The sequence below is a fragment of the Ursus arctos genome, unplaced genomic scaffold (genome assembly GCF_023065955.2).
Source record: "Ursus arctos isolate Adak ecotype North America unplaced genomic scaffold, UrsArc2.0 scaffold_22, whole genome shotgun sequence".
Taxonomy (NCBI): Eukaryota; Metazoa; Chordata; class Mammalia; order Carnivora; family Ursidae; genus Ursus; species Ursus arctos.
The window spans coordinates 21,487,723-21,506,070 of record NW_026622897.1 but is presented as its reverse complement, the minus strand read 5'-3'; the positions used below and the strand labels follow the sequence as shown (position 1 = coordinate 21,506,070).

Sequence of the window (18,348 nt, the reverse complement as noted above, 5' to 3'; positions counted from 1 at the left end):
CCTCTAGTTCCTTCATTTTGTTTTGGAGGACTAGTGCAAAGCAAACTAAGGTCTAAACGTTCGGGTTTTTATTACCTACCTCCCTCTTCTAGGAAAGTCTCCAAAAAATGTAAAACGTGCTTATCTCTTCCCCAACTCCGAGACTCCCGCTGCACACATTGGCCAAGTCCTTCCCGGGGAAAGATGCATCCCCCCCCTCCCCCGCCCCGCGGCTTCCCTTTCAGCCAGTTCCCAATCCCCCGTGCAAAGGCAGGGCACGCATATTTTAATGCGTGTGCATGCATCTAGTCCCCCACAACTTCACTGCCTTTGAACCACATTATGTGGCGGGGACAAAAAGTCACAGTCTGCTCCCCGTTCGAGATGCCTTTTGGTCAATAATGGTGACAAAAGCTGCATTTCCCCCTCTTTAGGGGGAAAAAGGGAGACGGGAAGAGAAAACAGAGGCTCCCCCCCCCCGCCCTCTGCTTTGCCTAGATCTCCTTTTTCCAAGTGTTTCCTCTTTAATTATGACCTGTTTCCCCTCCCTCTCCCCCCCGCCCCAGCTTCAGTGAAAGGAGCCCTTCTGTCACTCGTCACTGGCTCCCGCGCCCGCCCGCTCGCGAGCTCGCTGTGGGAGGAGCCCGCCGGAGGAAGCCAAGCCGTGCGCCGGGGCCGCCGAGAGCCACAGAATGGATCTGCTCCGAGCGGGGACGCCACTGACGAGCCCGGCTTCCCGCGGCGGCTAGGCGCCGGCCCCTGGCCTCGGCAGGCTGCGGAGACCCGGAGGCCCCAGCAGAGCGGGGCCGCGCCGAGGGACGGACGCGCGGACAGACCGATGGTTGGCGCGAACCCGGGAGCAGCGCGGCGGAGGCTGAGCGCGGCGAGCCGCCCGGGAGGAGAAACTAACTGCCGACCCAAGTTGCCCCGCCGGCTCTCCCTGGCTGCGCTGAGGAATGAAACCTTTCCAGCTCGATCTGCTCTTCGTGTGCTTCTTCCTTTTCAGTCAAGGTAGGACCCCCCGCGCGGGCGGCGGCCGGAGTTGCGAAGAAAGTCGGCTGGGTTGGCGGGGCGCGGGGGGCTGAGGGCAGGGACGCGGGCAGGCTTCGCGAACTCGACCCGATCGATGCGTCCGAGAGGCGGTGGCGTGGCTTCGGTGCCTTCGCCAATGCCACAAAATGGTACTGTTTATTTTCCTTTGGAAGGAAGGGGTGTGGGAGGGGTGACTTTCTCCTCTCACTTGTCAACATCCAGCTCAAACTCTCCGATGCAAATGAGTTCTTTATGCTCCCGGGATGTTAATGAGGCAGTATCTTTGTGGCTCTGCCGCTCCGAACTTCTGGGCGCCTCCTCTCCTCCACGCTCAGGTTGGGAGAAGGAGTGGGTCGCGAAGGAGAGCTTTGTTGAGGTGAATATTTCAGCTTCAATAAGGTCTGACTTGCAGGAGTGGATTCAGAAGCCAGCGTGTGCGGTTGCACGGTTGCACAGGGGCCGCAATGACCGATTGCACCGCGGGGCTAATTTGCGGTGGTTGGGGAAAAGCTTGTCAAGAGTTTCATTGAGTGTAATCGAGTTCTCTGAATAAGGCTGAATTGTGAATCCTACACAGCCCCGGATTCAGGGTCTAAAGTGAAATGTCGCCCCTGGTGCTGATTGTTTACTTTGTGCAGCCTAGCAGGGGCACAGAGGCTGGTGGACTTTTCTGGGAAGAACTTTGCTACCTCTGGGCTGGCTCCTGGCCAAGGGGAGCCCCAGAGGGGCTGGCATGGGGGAGGGGGGGGGAGATGTGGAGAGGGAGATCTGGGGAGGGAGGGTGATTGCCTACTTAGCCAAAGGCATCAAAAGTCACCTGTGGAATTGAGTTTGAAGGGGAGAATAAATCAGCTCCTTCCCACTCTTCTGGAATGCCAGTGCTGCCTCTGCCATCTGAGGCAGCATTTGTGGCAGCCAGCACGGCTCTGAGAGGGACAGGACTCTCAGAAAAATCCACAACAGAGCATGTCCATCTGTTGATTAAATGAAGGGTAAAAGTTTTCAAGAAAGCAGAGCACCGCCATGGGTGGCTGGCTTTGCAAGCAAACAGCATGTCTCCTTTTCTTTCCCTGTCAGGAAGAAGCCAAACGCAAGTAGAAACCCACACCTCTTTCCTCTCCTTTTCCATTAGTACTTATGGTCACTGCAGATTGCCCCTTTATCAAACTTTGCTCATGGCCATCCTGATTAAACCCGAGGGCCCTTTCCCCCGTAACAGTGTGTACACGCCCACGCCTGTATGTGATTATAATGTGTACACACACGCACACACTCATGTATTCATATGGTAGTGTGCATCTCACCAGGGCTCCCTACAGCAGCAGGAAGATAAATTGCCTTCCCTAGAGTTTTCAGGCTGAATGAATAAGAACTATGTCAGGACGCTGGTACAGAAACAGTTTGGGTTATATTACCATTTTGTGAGATTACCTCCTTCTTGGATGCCTGTGTGCTTGCTTATGGACACACACACACGCGCGCGTGCGCGCGCGCGCGCGCACACACACACACACACACACACACTCACACTCCCATTCTCCTTTACCTCCTCCCAATTTACTCAGGAAGTTGCCTGTAGAATCCTTAAAAGGAGGAGCCCACCATCCCCCCCTCGCAAATGTTCATGGGACCCGCGCACGTTTCAATCCATCGGTGTGTTGTTGGAAAGCTTGAGCTGTGATTCTGCTGTAGGTTGGCATAAGAAGCCTTTGGTGTCTGAGTGCCTCTTTGGCTGTCTGAATCATCACAGTGCACATCTGCTTTGCTTATCCCTTTCTCAGTACCGGAGCTGTTTCTTCGCTGTCTCATATGAATCTTTAAATATTTACCTATGGAGGTTAAACGCTCCGTTTCATCTACCCTTAGCCCTTAGAGCACTAGGGAGAAACCACAGCATCCTGCAAATGCCTGCTTCCTTGTGATCCCTGAGTGTTCCGAGCTTGGCCAGCACGGCCCACCCTACCCAACAGTAGATGTCATGGCCCAAGGGGCTCCAAACAGATCTAAAGAAAGACCATGAGACAAAGTGGATGTAGCCAGTCAAAATACCCCATATCACTGGACACTGTAGGTTTTGTGAACAGACAGTTTCCGGTGACAGCAATTAAGGGCCAAGTGTGAGGCTTTTTCTGGACTTTTGTGATATGCTACCTTTTAACTTGATCCGCAGACATATGTGTTAGTGTGGATGTTGTTCTGAGTGTTGTGAATTCCCCAGAGGATTCTATTTGACCCTACACCGATATGATCAGTTCCTATTCTGTGCCCATCTCTGCCAAGTGCCATATATTTCTCAAGTTATTAGTTAGAGCGCATCTGCTTCCAAGAGGTCCTGAGAGGACTAGCCCGCAGGCTCGAGGTGATGCCCGCAGACATCGCCCTGACTGAAGTTGCACCCTGCCTGGCACGCCCCACCGAGTCCCCTGTTTGACCTCCCACCTCCCGCACACGCTTCCTCCTGGGATGCTTTCCAAGGAAATGTGCAGGGACTCAGGGATGCCCCTCCTCTCAGAGAAAACAAATGTCCAGGGTTCTTTTTAGGCCTTTATCTGGCACTCCGGTGACACCTCCATCTGCTGCCCAGCACCTCTCCCAGTGGGAGCCTGTGTGTCATTTTAGAGTTTCTGGAAACACAATTCTCCTGCTTCCTGCTCCCGTTGTCTTCGTCCCCCTTTGGAGGGAGAGCTCCAAACGGCGCTCTAAAGACTTTCGTGGCAAAACATTTAAGTCCCAACTCTTAAAGTCCCTTTCATCTGTCCTTTCTCTCCCAATTTGTCCGATAATTATTCACTTTTACTTGTTCTTGTAACCCTTAAGAGAGTGAAATCTAAGTATAATCCATGTCAGTGATAGGCTCTATCCCCTTTCCTTTTAAAGTTTGGGCTTTTTCGTGTAGATGGAGATTAAATATTTATTTATCTTTCCTAAGGTGGCAGTAGAAAGACCAAATGGCATGCCTCCATTTCCGCCCCTGCCAGCGTCCCCGGGCCTGGCTCCCCACCAAGAAATGGCGAGCCGCCAGTGTGTGCTGCTTGTGGGTTTCTCTCTTGCTGGGGATGCCTCTTCCATCAGCTGTCAGGACCGCGTGCTTTGTACCGAGAGGGATAATGTCACAGCACAATTTGCCTCCTGCAGAGAAGAGGCATGTTCTGCCCCTGGGTGCAAAGGAATCGATTCTCTTGTCATCCATAAACTTAGAACTTTCGATATTTTTTTCCCTTTATCATTTCCGTTTGCCCACAACTATTTCCCTCTGTGCCCTCCTTCATCTTCAAGAGCCGTGCCATCCAGCCTGCACCTCCCTGTCCCGAGTAGCTATGAAGGACCAGTGTGCCAGCAGGATGGGAAGGTCCCTGCTTCCCAGCTGAGACAGTCTGGGGAATGCACAGTGATACAAAGTTGGTGCCTTGAACTCAGAGCCTCTTCGGAAAGGTGTTCTCGTTCCTGCTCACTGACATTTCCCCTAGCACTCCCAGACTGTCCCGTCTGGCCTTATAACCTCGCGGGGTCCGAGAGCTCTAACTCTGGCCAACCCAGATCTCTCGTTGGATTTTCATGCATGCCAGGCTGCTCTGATCGTGTTGGGGGGGGGGGGACAATGAGAACTTGCATTTACCTGTCAGTGACAATCCCTGAGTTGAGGATTCACCCGGGGCGTCACCTCCCCCTTGGGAAGAATCTAAGTGACTTGCTCTCCTGACCTGCTGGCAGGAGTCCCCCAAAGGGCTGTCACATGGCTACCTGAGGGACAGACGTTTGTGGTGACATGACTCTCCAAGGGGAGAGAAGAGCCTGAAGCAGACACAGGGCACACAGCCTGTGAGTGGAGAGACCCAGCGAGGATGAAGGAAGCTATGGGGATGACAGGCAGCTTGGAAAGGAAGGAGCAACTGTAAGAGGTCTTAACTTGGGAGAAGGCCCCTTGGGGAGGGGGAGGGCACGACAAGATACCAGGAACACATCAGAGGCAGCCAAAAGAATGGGAAGATCATAGGGGGTACAGGCTGAGAAGGCGTTAGAACAAGAAACTGGAAGTGAACAGCAACTTAGCGAACATTTAACCTTGCCCAGAACTGTCATATAACAAAAGATGAGACAAGTAATAAGTGCGCTGGTCCCCACACTGACACCCCAAGTGGTATGACGTCTTGTCTAGAGGAGGAAGAATGGTTTCTTTTGTCCTGGAAGGTCAATGCACAATTGGCCAAGGGTGTGGGACCACTTCTTTAACAAATCCTCTGGGTAAGGGGAACTGGCACAAGTCTGTCGGGCATGGGGGTGGTCTCCGTGTCTGCTGCCCAGCAGGGAGCTCTCTGTTGCCAGCCAGACCTATTGAAGAGGGAAGAGAATCTCCCCAGGGGGAGAGGGATGCGGGGTGGGGTCAACGCCTGCGCACTGCCCTTACAGGATACCGCGGGGGCCTCCCTCTTGGGTTACAAAGGAGGATCTCACTTGGAACATGGCAGCAGTGAGCTAGGCATGGTACCAAGGAGCCGCTCTCCCTGGTGTGCCCTGTTGGTAGGAGCCAGGGCCAGCAGGAGACGGGGTGGAGCAGGGGATTAGGCCTGAAGATGCAATTTTTCTTTTTTGTTCAGCCCAGTGGGGGTGACTTAGGCGGCATTATATTGCAGACCCAAAAAAGCGCATGAATAATCCAGAGTGAATTCAAGAGATTTCAATAGCAAAATAATAACAATACTAATGATACCTTTGATTTGCTGAGTACTTTTCTTCCAAGGAGATAAAAAGATAAACTGTTTTGGAAACATGAACAAGGAAAAGAAAATTGCCTGTGATGGAGGAGTGGGAAGGAGGGCCAACAGCATTCATATTAGGGTCTCCTGTAAATCGGGGGTGGGGAGGGAGTTACGTGGGCAAAGGCATCATTCTTGAGCTACAGTCCTTATCCTTCTAAAATGGTGAAATAAAGCCCTTTTAGGTGAAAAAAGAGGCATTTGTAATAGGGGTCAAGCAGAAAAAGGGAGGCCTGGTGCCCCGCCTGTGCCTGGGAATGGGGGCCACTCTGCTTCAGCACTGGGGAGGATCAGTGAGATCGGGAGACGGCCGGAACTCGCACCTGCACTCGCAAACACTGCAGCGAGTCTGATTTTAATGGTGGTGCTGGCACAGCCATTGGGGCCCGTCTTCCCGCAAGGTCAGCGGGGACACCCCAGTGTTCATGAAACGGGGTCCGGCTGGAGCTGCTGCTCTGGGGGAGGTCTGTTGAACAGCCTCGGGTTGCATGTCGCCTCACTGCTGTCCACAGGGAGTGAGGAGTAAAACGAGGCAGAGTCCCATGCCCCCTGGACTAGCTTCACCCTGTATTCCAAATAGAGGGGCTTTTATTTCCAACGAGGGGAACGATACAGAGAGACCACCACATTGAGGCATCAGTACCATTGCATACGGTTTTCTTTTCCCCAGGGGAAAACCAGAATCTGCAGTTGGGGCTGCACGTCCAGTAAGAACGTAGATGCCTTACAGATCATTGCAATACATCTCACACAGTCACGCAAAGAATGCCATGCCCTGCTTTCTGCTTGACGATTAAGCCTGGAAGGGCTTCAGCCTTCCGCGCGCTCTCAGCATCCACGCTCTTGCCATAGATTGAGGCTCTTCGCCGCCATATTTAACGGGAACTTCCGTTAACTTTATGCTTCTGAGCCACTGAAGGAGCTAGGGATCAAACATTGTGCTTTTTCCCCTTTCCTCTTCTGATTGTGAAAATGAGTACTCTGGCTGTATATTTCTAGAAGTCAGTAAATGTCAATATTGGATAAGTGTTTCCTTTATATCACTGCAATTTAGCATAAGCTGCTTGGAAACAAATGTCTTCCGTAAGCATACAATGTTTCCGTGAGTACACAGTCAACACCACTACGCGGATTAAATAAATGTCAGCTTTCTTTGGGTACACTGGTAACAAGTCAAAGCCCTGGAAATAGTGGCCAGAATGGGTGAATCCTGCTCCCTGCAGAATTATTCCGTCGCAGCCCTGGCCGGGGCTTGGAGGGTGGTGAGAGGTGCGCGCTTCTTCATCTGGTTCCTGGACAAAAAGGCAAGGAAGTAGCCAGCCGAAGATGATTCCCACATGCCATGGGAAGGTTCCCCCCCCCCTGCCCCCACAGTCTCGAAGCCTTATCATGCCTCCTCCAAAGACCGGGACCCCATTCTCCCATCTGGGACCCCAATCTAAACACACACTCTGCTTACTGCTGAGGTGTAGTCCTGTCCGGAGCTTAGAACAAATCCGCCATCTTCCTGAAATGGGAGGCGAGAGCTCACTGTGATCTTCCCCCTGGTGTCGGTGTCCTCGTGACCAGAGTGAGGTAGATTGACCTGAAGCTGTTTTTTGGGTTTTGTTTTGTTTTGTTTTGTTTTTGAACACTGAAACCAAAACTGCAATGGTATAGGTTGTCAGTATTAAAAAGACGCCTGAATATCTGGCAGAATTATCAAGATGCTCTGCTTCCTTGGCCTGTGTTCCTCGACAGTTGTTGTTAAGTTCAGTCTCTTTCTAACTCATGCCTAGAAGACAGGAATTTGAAATCTGACACTGACTTGCAGCAATGGCAACCAAGGCTCCCATTCGTCACTCCACACGTTTCCCCAGGGACCCCATGTAGCCTGGTGTCTCAGAGGACCACAGATGTCTCTTTGTCCTTCCTTTGTGATCCGATAGCACTTAAGGACACCAAAAGTCAGCCCTTGGCCACTCAGCCTGCACTCATTGTCAGCCTGCTGTGTGGTGGGCACCATGCTAGGGACTTCTGATGCCAAGACCCCTAAGACGATATTTCTGCCCGGGGCGGGGGCTCTCAGTCTGGTCAGGGAGGAGACACTTTGATACATGGTCACGTGATGGGCTCAGAGTTGTGAAGAGTATTCTGAGAGCAGCTGAAATGACCTAGGGCATCAGGAAAAGCTGTACAGAGGCAGTGACTTGATTTCAAAGGATGTCTGGGACCCCTCCTGGGAAAGCACAAAAAAGAGTGTTTCAGGCTTGCTTTAGAGTGTATGCAAAGGAAGAAGGCAGGACAGAATGCCATCTGTTCAGAAGCAATGGGTAGTGTGGGTGGCTGGAATATGAGTGTGTTGAGGGTAGTGAGAAGCTTGGGAAGGGGAGGGTCAGCTTGTCATAAATATCATGCTAAATGTTTTGATGACTTAACTATCGAGTTAAGTCTGTTCCCTAGAAACATTGTGAGTCGCTTCTGGGTCTGTACTTCTCTCTGTGCCATGGGTCCTATGGATAAAAAAGGGCAAGAATCCATTTGTTAGTTATTTTTCTTGGTTTGCCCTGTTTTTTATATGGGGCTTTAAAAATGTGGAATTGAATGGAAATACATCCATTCTCTTCCAGCTCACCTTCCTTCATAACTAGCATGTAAAGGGGTGGAAAAGTGTGGAGAAACTGACCTTCCCTGTTGGTCTACATTCCAGAAGGAGACAGAAAAGAATAGCAGGTGGATGTATACTTAAGAACAATGTGTTGGCTAAAGAATGTGGCGGAGTACACAGAGCATACAGAAGGGACAGCTGAGTGCACACTGGATTGTTAGTCGGATGGCGTGCATTGAGGAATGGGATTTACCCATTTCTGGGGCCCAGGGAGGCTAGCCTAACATTGAGGACGAATGGTAAACCAGGAGGGGAGACAAGAACAAGGATGAGATAAGTAAGAAATGCCTAGAGACATTTTCTGATGATTTCTTTGCTGTTCGGAAGAGGAAACTAAGTTATGCTGGCTTTGGGGAAAACAAGGTTACAAGCTAAGTGATTCTACCAGAAGATGTTAGAAATGTTTATAAGGCTCTCGTATCAAGAGTAAAGAATGTCATCAGATCTACTCATGTGTTCCACACTTGGGCCTGTTCTCATCAGGAATTGAAGCAAATACATGCATTGTTCTGCCAGAAATAGGCAGTGACGTATCTAAGACTGTCGATATTTAATTCTAGGTCTAAAGCTAACCCACTGAAAGTCTCCCATTGCTGATAGTGTTCTAAAAGTAGAATTCAGGCCACCAAGGATGGAAGAGTCAATTCCCAAGCAGCAGATCAAAGAGTAGACTAGATGTCATCTGTATCCTCTCCAACCCTACGATTCCCTGAATATTATCTATTAGCAGCAACCTATTGATTTTGAATAATAAATTCCTAGAAGATAGATGATGTGTCACAGAGGTCTTTGTCCAGCACATTTGCTTGTAAGTGCCAGGCAGATCCTTCTGGTTGTTGGTGATGGTAGTGGCGGCAGCCATAAAGCTTTGATGATGGTGATGATGATGATGGTGATGAGTGTTGGTGTAAAGCTTCACAGGCTGTAGAGTGCCATTCTCAAGCACTACTTCATTTCATCACAGTGGTAGCATGAGAGGCAACTGTCCTCACTGCCATACCCTCTGAGAAGGTCATGTCGCTCCACCAAAGTCACTGTCATCCTGCTCCACTTTTTCGTAAGCCTTGATGCTTCTCAAGATGCTGGTAGATGCAGCTGCTTCAAATCGTCCCCACTGAAAAATGCCTGAGAAGATCCTAGGCTGTGGCATAAGAGGGAACATGTTCTTCTAACTTGTGGGAATCCTCGGTGGCTAGGCATAGAAAAGGATTTTGAGGATTTCCCATGAAAACCAGGGAGCTGACCTTCAAACCACGACCTAGCCTTGCAGCTCTGTCTTTTGATTCCGGACTCTTTCTGAGTTGGTCCCTTCATCTTTTGGCATTCAGCTTTACCTTGAGGGCACAAGGTTTCCAGGCGGAATGACAGGCCAGCCTCTTGGACTGAATAGCAATCAAGGAGATGTTGCTTGGGTGGTTCCTTTTATGGTTGTGTTGACAAAAAAAAAAAAAAAAAAAAAAAAAGCAAGGGCAGGAACTTTTATTCTCTTAATTGGTTGATTCAAATATCCATTTCTTTTATCCACCCGCTCCAGTGCCAGGTGTGCTACTCAGCACATAGAAGACTCTGAATACATGTTGAAATATTGGAATGAATGGTAAGAAACAATGCAAGGAGGAAAGCAGTGTTTCTGACATGCCACGTGCAGGGGCTGACAGGCCCCCACGGGAGGGCGGAGGGAAGATCCCAACTATTTGGAGGAGGAAGTTGTTCCTCTCTGAGTGAGGCCTTGAATGACCGCTGGGTCACCAGGCACACGGCCAAGAGAAACATCCTCAGGCAAGCCGCCCACTCCTCAGTTTTAGCAAAAAAAAAAAAAAAAAAGCCCAGCTCTGTTCTTCTGTTCTTTAATGCATGTCAGTTCCCATTTCTGTCAGTCACCTGCAGGTGTCACAGGTGACTTGGCTCTGGTGCACTGTGACAGAGCACCTGTCACCCTTGGCGATGCTGGGAGCTATGACAGCTTCCGAGTAACACCGGGGCCTGGCTGGCTCATCGTGTAGGCAACCAGGGGACAGAAACTTAGAGCTTACTCCTGGGGACCCTTCCTCGGTACCACAGAGGAAGCGATGCCACCCTCCTTGCCTTCCTGACCTCATGATAAAGAGAAATTGCCAATTAACCTCCCAGTGGCTTTACCCTCCATATTCTAGGACCCACACTTTTCCACGCCTCGCTAAAGGATGCTGGGTCTACCCCACATTCACAGGGAGTCCCATTTCATCAGAGAGCTGGCGTCAGAAGCCTTTTTCTTACAGAGGACGCTGCACCTGTGTGAGGGGCCACGGGCAGGAGAGAGAGAACCTCTTCTTCCCTTGGGTCCACACCAGGTAGGAGCTGGTGGAAGTGTTCTGGGATGCGAAACCTGGTGAGCACTGCAGTTCCCCCATCAGCCTGATGGTGGCAGCAGCAGCGCTTGCAAAGCCCAGGAGTGAGCTGAGCTGAGGCCCAGGGCGGCCCTTAGTAGCTGGAAGAGGCGGGCTCTTTAGCCGGGCTGCCCGGGCGTCCTCTGCCAATGATGGTGGACCTGGGGCAGCTGAGCCTGGAGCATGGAAGGGGCATGGAGGGAAAGGAGCAAGCCTTCCGGATTGGCAGCAGCTCCACCCGGAGGCTCGGGTGCTTTCTGCTGTTTCTGATGGATGTGAAGGTAGTGTGCTAAGGGGAAATTCTGAGCAGAGGTAGTTGGGTACAATTAAAAATGCCCAAGGGTGTGGAAGAGCTGCAAAGAGAGGGAGTAGGGGAGACTTCAGCTAGTGTCCATTTCCCTGTGGCAGGTGTTTTCCCAGGCTGGTGTCTTTCCTGTGGGTGAGGAATGCATGCAACCCCCACCAGGGATGGCTGGCAGCCAGGAGTTCTGATTCCTCCCCCCAGCCCCCATCCTGGGCCCACTGCCCCTTTCCCCAGGAGTTTGCCTCTTTAATGATCCAGGAGCCAATATTTCTGCGGCTGCTCCCCTCTCATGCTGGAAGAGCAAAACAAACAGATGCTAAAATTAGTCTCATTATTCCTGATCTCCCGGGCAGGCTGAAGAGGTGATACTCTGTTTTCATCTCTGGACAGAAACAGACACCATTAAAACAAATCACCATCAGCAGTGGTTGTGTGTTTCAGAGTGCAACTTACCAGGCAAAGTAACCGGATCCTAATGGCAGGCACTGGAAGCCCAAGCCTGCCCTGCAGGAAGTGGCAGCTTGCCTTTTTCACCTTTTTGAATATTGCAAGTAAGGTGTGTTTCAGACCCTGGGGTCAATCTGTGTGCGGCATCAACTAAGATAGTGGGACATGGGGTGAGGAAAGGGTGAGGCCATCATAGGAGCAGCCCACTCCCTGTCTGCTGTGTGTAACTCACGTGGCTGGTAGACTGCCCGTTTCTGTTGCCTGACACCACCAGACGTTATTTGATACCCACTAGGTTTTGGTTACCAGTAGGATTTTAGATGAAGTTCCCTGAAACCCAAGCGGCCTCCCGCGCCTGACTCCCCATCAGAGCCCTTTGCTGCTTTGTTATTAGCAAAGTGAGTTGTTGCCAGCCAGATCCATTCGTCCTCACACTGTCTGTCTTCCTGGGGGTTGGGGGGGAGGGGAGGAGGGGTGCCCCGTGGGGTGGGAGAGAAGGTAGGGTTGTTCTGTCCATTTTATTAATGGAGTGCCCCTGGCACGTGGCAGGTGACTCCTTGAGCATCTCGCGTCAGAGAAGAAAACTTTTTGCCTGAAGTTTGCAAAGCTTTATTTCAAACTGCAGATTTGAGGCTGCACGGCTCAGCGAGGAAAAATAGAACTGCATCCTTTGAGAAGTTGCTAAAAGTAATGGAGATTCATCTCCTCCCCATAGAAAAAGATGTTACGCCCACGTGGTACGTGGTGTTGGCTCTGCTGCCTTCCTGTCCCCTAGGTTGGGCCAACCTGCTCCCTGTTCTTCTTTCACAAACATGAGCTCCGTTGGGGCATTGGGAATCCCTCGATGAAAAGCCGAACCGGGGAGAGGGGAAATGGTGAGAATAGAAAAGAATCGAAACCTGGAATGGTCTCCAGAAGCCGGCCTCACAGTGTGTGTCTTGCCACTACCTCGCGGTTTCTGACCTGGAACCAGCCACGGGGAGGGGTCATTGAGACCTACAGCCAGGTGTGCTGAGCTTAGCATGCATTCCCCTTAGTCGTCCTCCTCGCAACCCAGTAAAGCAGGACTGTCAGCCCACCTGCCAGTGAAATCTACTGAGGCTGAGAGTCCATAATTTACCCACAGATTCCAGAATGTCCCCTCTCCCTCCTGGGGAGGGATGGGATCGCCATTCGGACACTCGCATGTACGCCCCTAGCCCCTCACTGCCCCTCTTTGCAGGAGGAACTCCCCTCACCCCAGTGCCTCCACAGTTGTGTGCCCTGGCAGTAGGCCGCAGAACCCTGGCGACGAAGAGCTGATCAAAGTGGAGGAAAACATCTCCCCGAAGACAAAAGCTGAGTAAGAATTCACCAGGCTCTGCCCTGTGACCGGCAGGAGCTTGTTATGGCCCCGACCCAGCTCCAGTTTAGCTGAACATTTTGAAAGCCAGATGCTGATTTCTTAACAAGAACCCATCACCACCTAATGTTCCTTCAGTGGATTAAAAAAAAAAAAAGAATAAACCCCATTCTGCTGAGGGAGAGGTGAGCCTGGTGTTAGCTCTACACTGGAAGAACTGAGCTACTCGACACGAAAAGGCATTGCAGGCCATCAAAACCCTCCTTTTTATCAAGTCTAGAATAGTAAAAGTGTCGGGAGACCACATGGTTCTGAAATGATTAATAATGGTCGTTAGGGAGAGAGAGAGAGAGAGAGAGAGAGAGAGAGAGAGTGGACTCCTGGAATGTGGGAGAGTCTGAATACCGTTCAGGCCCCATTCTCTTCACTTGGGCTCCAGCAGGTCTGTCTTGCCCGGTGTCAGAAATCATTTCTGAAGATGGCCTGACTCCACCGAGGCCACGCACAGGATCATAGTATGAGCTGAAGATAGACACTTGGGATAAACGAGCAAAACATAAAAGTTCCTTGACGTTTTCAAAGCTCCTTTGGATTGAATCAGGAGTACTGAGGAAGAATGCAAGGCAGATAGATCTCTGCGTGGAAGACAGAAAATTCCTTCTTTTGATGCCACAGTCTGAGCCTTTCAGTGAAACCCACAGATCCTGTCGGCGGGTGCGTTGTCAGCTGTTGCCAGGGCTCCAAATCCACGTGGGTGCCCCTTGCTCCGGCCGTGAGCTTGGTTGGGTTTGCTCTTCATCAAACCAGGGCAGAGGCATTCACAGATAGAAATCTGTGCTTATTATAGGTGAAAACAACCGATTGCTGAGTGGATCGGACTGAAATACCATGCAGAAAACCTTATTCCTTCCCTCCCCTGTTCGCCTGCTAATAATAATAGGAAATCTGCATTTCCCTCTCGTTATCAGCAGATCTTTACTGTTGAAGAGCCATCCCACCGAATTCTTGCCAAGGAAAGTGAAAATTTATGTACTGCTGTATTTTTGCAGTTCAATTGTCTTCTTAGGTTATGTCGTCTGCCTTAGGTGTTCGCACAGTCAGGGCAGGGATGTTTCTATCATTCCTAAGGGCTGGTGCAGCCATATGAACCAAAAGGATCTTTCCTAGTCAAAATAGGAGTATGCTTTGCACCGGGCCAGTTTACCCCTTTTTATGGAATAGTGTTCAGAGTATGTGACCCCAATGTGTGAGGCATGGAGGTCACAACTTCCCTTGCAGCAAATATTGAGATGCTTTAAAACAATTGCTTAGTAGAGGCTTGTCCAGAGAAAGAAAAAAAAAAGTGTCTGGTAGGTGCATTTTGGCACAGGAATCACCTGCATCCCCTCCACACCCCTCCCCTCCCTGCCCCGACCTCCCCTCCCTGTGAAAACTGTTTATGTTAAGTTGGGCCATACAAGCGCTTTGGAGAGCAGTTTTTAACCAGAGGAGGTAAGGTGACTCATGGGAGCCGCCTCGAAGAGTTTTCATGTCACATTATGATCTTAGGATGACACGCAGGCTGAGAATGGGCTCAGGAATCACCATGGGTCCTGAGCTCAGGAAACCAAACAAGGAGCGTGCAGTTTGGAACAGGATGACTTTGCCGGTCTCTGGCTGACGTCACTGCTTTCCTCATGACGGAGAAGAATGCGAGTCACTCGCTGCCTCATCCCGCCTCAGGAGAGCCCAGGAGAGCAATGTGATCATCTGCGCGGACGGGGAAGAACGTGGCCAAGAGCGGCCATCGATTTTCTTCCACCTGTACTTCGGAATGTTTATTTTAAGGTCAGCTCTGTACACCAGAGCTGCTCATGTCCATAAAGGATGGATTTTCGGCTTGGCCCCGGTGAAGAGATTCAGAACGTATATAATAATGCGCCCCGAGAATTCTTGCTCTGTTTTTTAAAGACCTTCAAGGTCAATACAACCACAGACATTGCTTTTCACTTCACTGCGACCTGGGATCCACTAGCTGCGTACCGTCATTTTATTTTTCAATTCATAAAAAAAGATATTCTCCTCACTAGGCCTCTGGGCCTCTTTATTCAGCCCAGATCACCAATGGGAAACCAAATGCAGGAACTGATGAATACAGCAGTGGAGAGGAGAGAGCGAGGTGAAGCCAGTGCCAGATTTGAAGACACCCCCCAACCCCCCTGCTGGCTGCTGTGTATACCTTGTGAGTATTCTCAGATGGGGACGTAGTGATGGAAGAGAAGAACGCGGAGAGGAGCGTGGGTGCTGGGGCTGTCAGGCTAGCGAGGAGAGACGGATGGACAGACAGAAAGACGGAGCAAGCTGAGATGTGTGTAGAGGACAGACATTTAAGTCTCCTGGAGATCACCAGACGGTAGGGTTCAGAGCTCGAACTCTCCCTGATCCATATGGGGACCATGAAGGCTCACTCCTGTACACAGAAGCTTTTGAAGCTTCCATTCATCGGCTTAGCCAGGACGATAACCAATGTGCCAGATTTCAGGCACACAGAAGGCTCTGTCTCTGGATGGTTGTCTGTTTCTTTGACGGCGTCCCAGCACCTTTAGGAGAAAGAGCTGTCTTCTCCTCCAGTCTCACACACACCCTTCACTCCAGTCAAGCCGAGCTGCTGGCATCTCTGAATGTGAGCGGCTCCCTCACGCCTCCTGGCTTTCTCCCCTGTCCTTCTTCCCTCTAGAAGGAGCTCCACTCTTCACCACGTTGGCCTGGCTGACATCTACTGTGAGGGTCAGCTCACATTGCCTCCTAGAGGAAGTTTCCTTACCTCTCTCCTCACAAGCCAATTTTTACATGCCCTTCCTCCTTGTTTTCACAGTCCCCTGTGGAAACCCCGAGTAGTGCTTATAACAGAGTATTAAAGTGGCTTTTTCCTATCTGCCTTCCCCTCTAGCTGGTGAGCTTCTGGAAGGCAAGGGCTGGGTGCTGTGGCTATCCATGGGTACAGTGCCTCTGTCCGACTTGGGCGCATAGCCGGCACGTGACCAGGGATTCTGGATGGCCTCTGCCTTCTGTGCCTCGTATTTCACTTGCCAGGCTGTGGAAGCACTTTATCAGAGAATACATTCTACTTATCATTATTATTGCCTTCTGCAATCAGAGTACCTGTGAGCGCAAAGTAATCCTTGGGGGAAAGGTGATAATAATTTAATCCCTCCTCGCATTTATAAGGCACTTTATGCTTTCCCAAACCCTTTCATATTTATTACGGGCGAGTCTCCTCCCCACTTGGAAAAATAAGAAAAATGAGACCAAGTTATGGTAAGTGGCCTCTCTTAGGTCACACAGCTGATAAGTGTGAAATTAAGACAAAAACCCAGGATTTCCCAATCCAGGCCCTGTGGTTCTCCCAGCATCCCCCCCACCCGCCCCACCCGCCGTCTCCTCCCCCTGGGTTCCTACCCCGAAGAGCACAGGCTTAGACGGTGCCTGCTGGAGTGGGCCCCCGGGGGTGTTTCCTGCATCCTCCCATGGGGCGTGATGGGGTGAGAGGCAGAATAACAACTTAGGAGGAGCTCGGGCAGGGGTGCTGGGGAAGAACGACAGCTGGTTCCAACTAGGGCACAGAGGCCTCTCTCTTGTAAATGAGGCATCCTAGAGAGAGCCTTTCATTGGCCACGTTGGCCATGACCCTCCCCACGGTGCCTCTGCCGTGAAGTGTCGGTCTGTCAACCTGTCCGTCTGTCAGCGCTGTTGAGTGTCCTCAGCACCCTCCACAGCCCCTCATCCCAAGCCCGTGACACAGGCCCTGGACTGGAGGCCAGGAGGCCGTTGCCCTGTCCCATACTGTGGCATGGCTCTGGGCATGGCCCCCGGAGGCTGAAGGGAATCCAGCTTTTTCTGCTAGCTGCCTCACAGTGGTTCCTTCCCGAGCGGTGCTTTGAAACATCACGAAGGAAGCATGACTGTGACACCCCTGCAGATGCGAGGTTTTGGTCATCCCCTGGCTCAGTCTTTCCAAGCGTGTGGTGCTGGTGCCCAAGGATAGAAGAGATCTGCTCCTGGTTTGCAGTCTGTCTTCAAGGCAAGACACTGTGGGGCTTTCTGGGGCAGCAGGGGAGGCCAGGCTACCTTTCTCAGCACTGTTCACCGGAAGAATGATGCTCTGATGCCCCAAGGCATCCATTGTATTCATGAAATAAACTAACGGCTGTGCATTTAAATTGGCACCTGTTAGATGCTATCCTTGAGAGAAGGAAAAATAGTTATTTGTATTATTTTCTGGGTTCTGTGGTTCAGAAGAGAAACCCCTGCTGAGAAAGGCTGGGCGGGGACTGTTTTCATTCCCTGCGGCTGCTGTGGTCCCAGGACAAACGGCAGTAACATACAACAATCCAAATGTATTGTAGCTCCGGGTGTCTGAAGTCTAAAATGGGTCTCACTGGGCTGAAGCTGAAATTGGTTCTTTCTGGAGGCTGCGGGGGGGACATTGGTGTCCTTGCCTCTTCTGGCTTCCAGTGGCCACCTGCATTCCTTGGTTTGTGGCTCCTTCCCTGCATGGCTGCAAACTCTGGCTTCGGTCGTATCTCTTACTGAAACTGTCCCCCCCCCACCCGCCTGTCTCTTACACGGATCTTGTGATTACACCGGGCCACCCGTGTCATCCAGGACAATCTCCACATCTTAGGATCTCTCAGCTTGATCACAGATGCAGTCCTTTTTGCCTTGTAAGGTAACATCTTCAAGGATTAGGACACGGACATCTTTCTGGGCTTATTATTCTGCCCATCACAAGAAGGAACCAAAGACAAAGTGGAGCTGGGTGGCCACTCCTTCCTTTCAGAACAATTGTAGCCATTCTTACCCTCCCTCTCTGTGAGAGAAATCTGTGCCTCAGTCTCCCATTCCGTAAACTAAGATCTTCCTGCCCATTTACATTTATAAAGCACTTTGGGATTATCAAGTAAAAGGAGCTTAGGAGGAGCTAGTTATTATGATATGATACTCTGACTTGGTATAAATTATGCTTACGTTAATCAGCGGAGCTCCTACTAGATGGAACTATCGTTGGGTCCCATGGGGGAGGGATTGGGGGGAGCATCTATTAGATTCTGTAGTTAAACCTCACTAAATGATTCTTAATAGCGATTTACTTTGGCTTCATTAGCATGGAGTATGGGAACTCTCCTTTAAAATACCACATAGCTCAGCCCCCTCCTATCTTTGGAGTAACTGAAATGAAACAGAGATCAATGACAGCAACAGCAATAGGGTAAGACAAAGAAAGAGGCGCGGTGTTTGTCGACATGTGATTTGCTGTAGGGTAGGAGGTGACTGCCTGCACTTTGACTTGTCTCTCTTTGCCTCCATGCCTGGTTGAGTTTCTGGCTTTTGACCGAAGACCTGGCTAGGAAGGAGGCACGGGGGAGTGGATATAAGCTGTGTGGCAGGGAACGTGGGGCTGAAGGCTCAAGGATGAGTTTGTGCGTCTTACCACGTGA

At 50.9% G+C, this 18,348-nt stretch overlaps 1 protein-coding gene across 1 annotated transcript in view; it reads left to right on the top strand.

Moving 5' to 3' along the window:
- Positions 1 to 568: 568 nt before the first annotated feature.
- Positions 569 to 18,348, top strand: part of KIRREL3 (kirre like nephrin family adhesion molecule 3) — a 534,044-nt gene continuing 516,264 nt past the window's right edge. Inside the window, exon 1 of the mRNA XM_026505424.4 lies at positions 569 to 990. Coding sequence (XP_026361209.3) covers positions 936 to 990 — 55 coding nt within the window. The 5' untranslated portion in view covers positions 569 to 935. The remainder of the gene's footprint in view (positions 991 to 18,348) is intronic.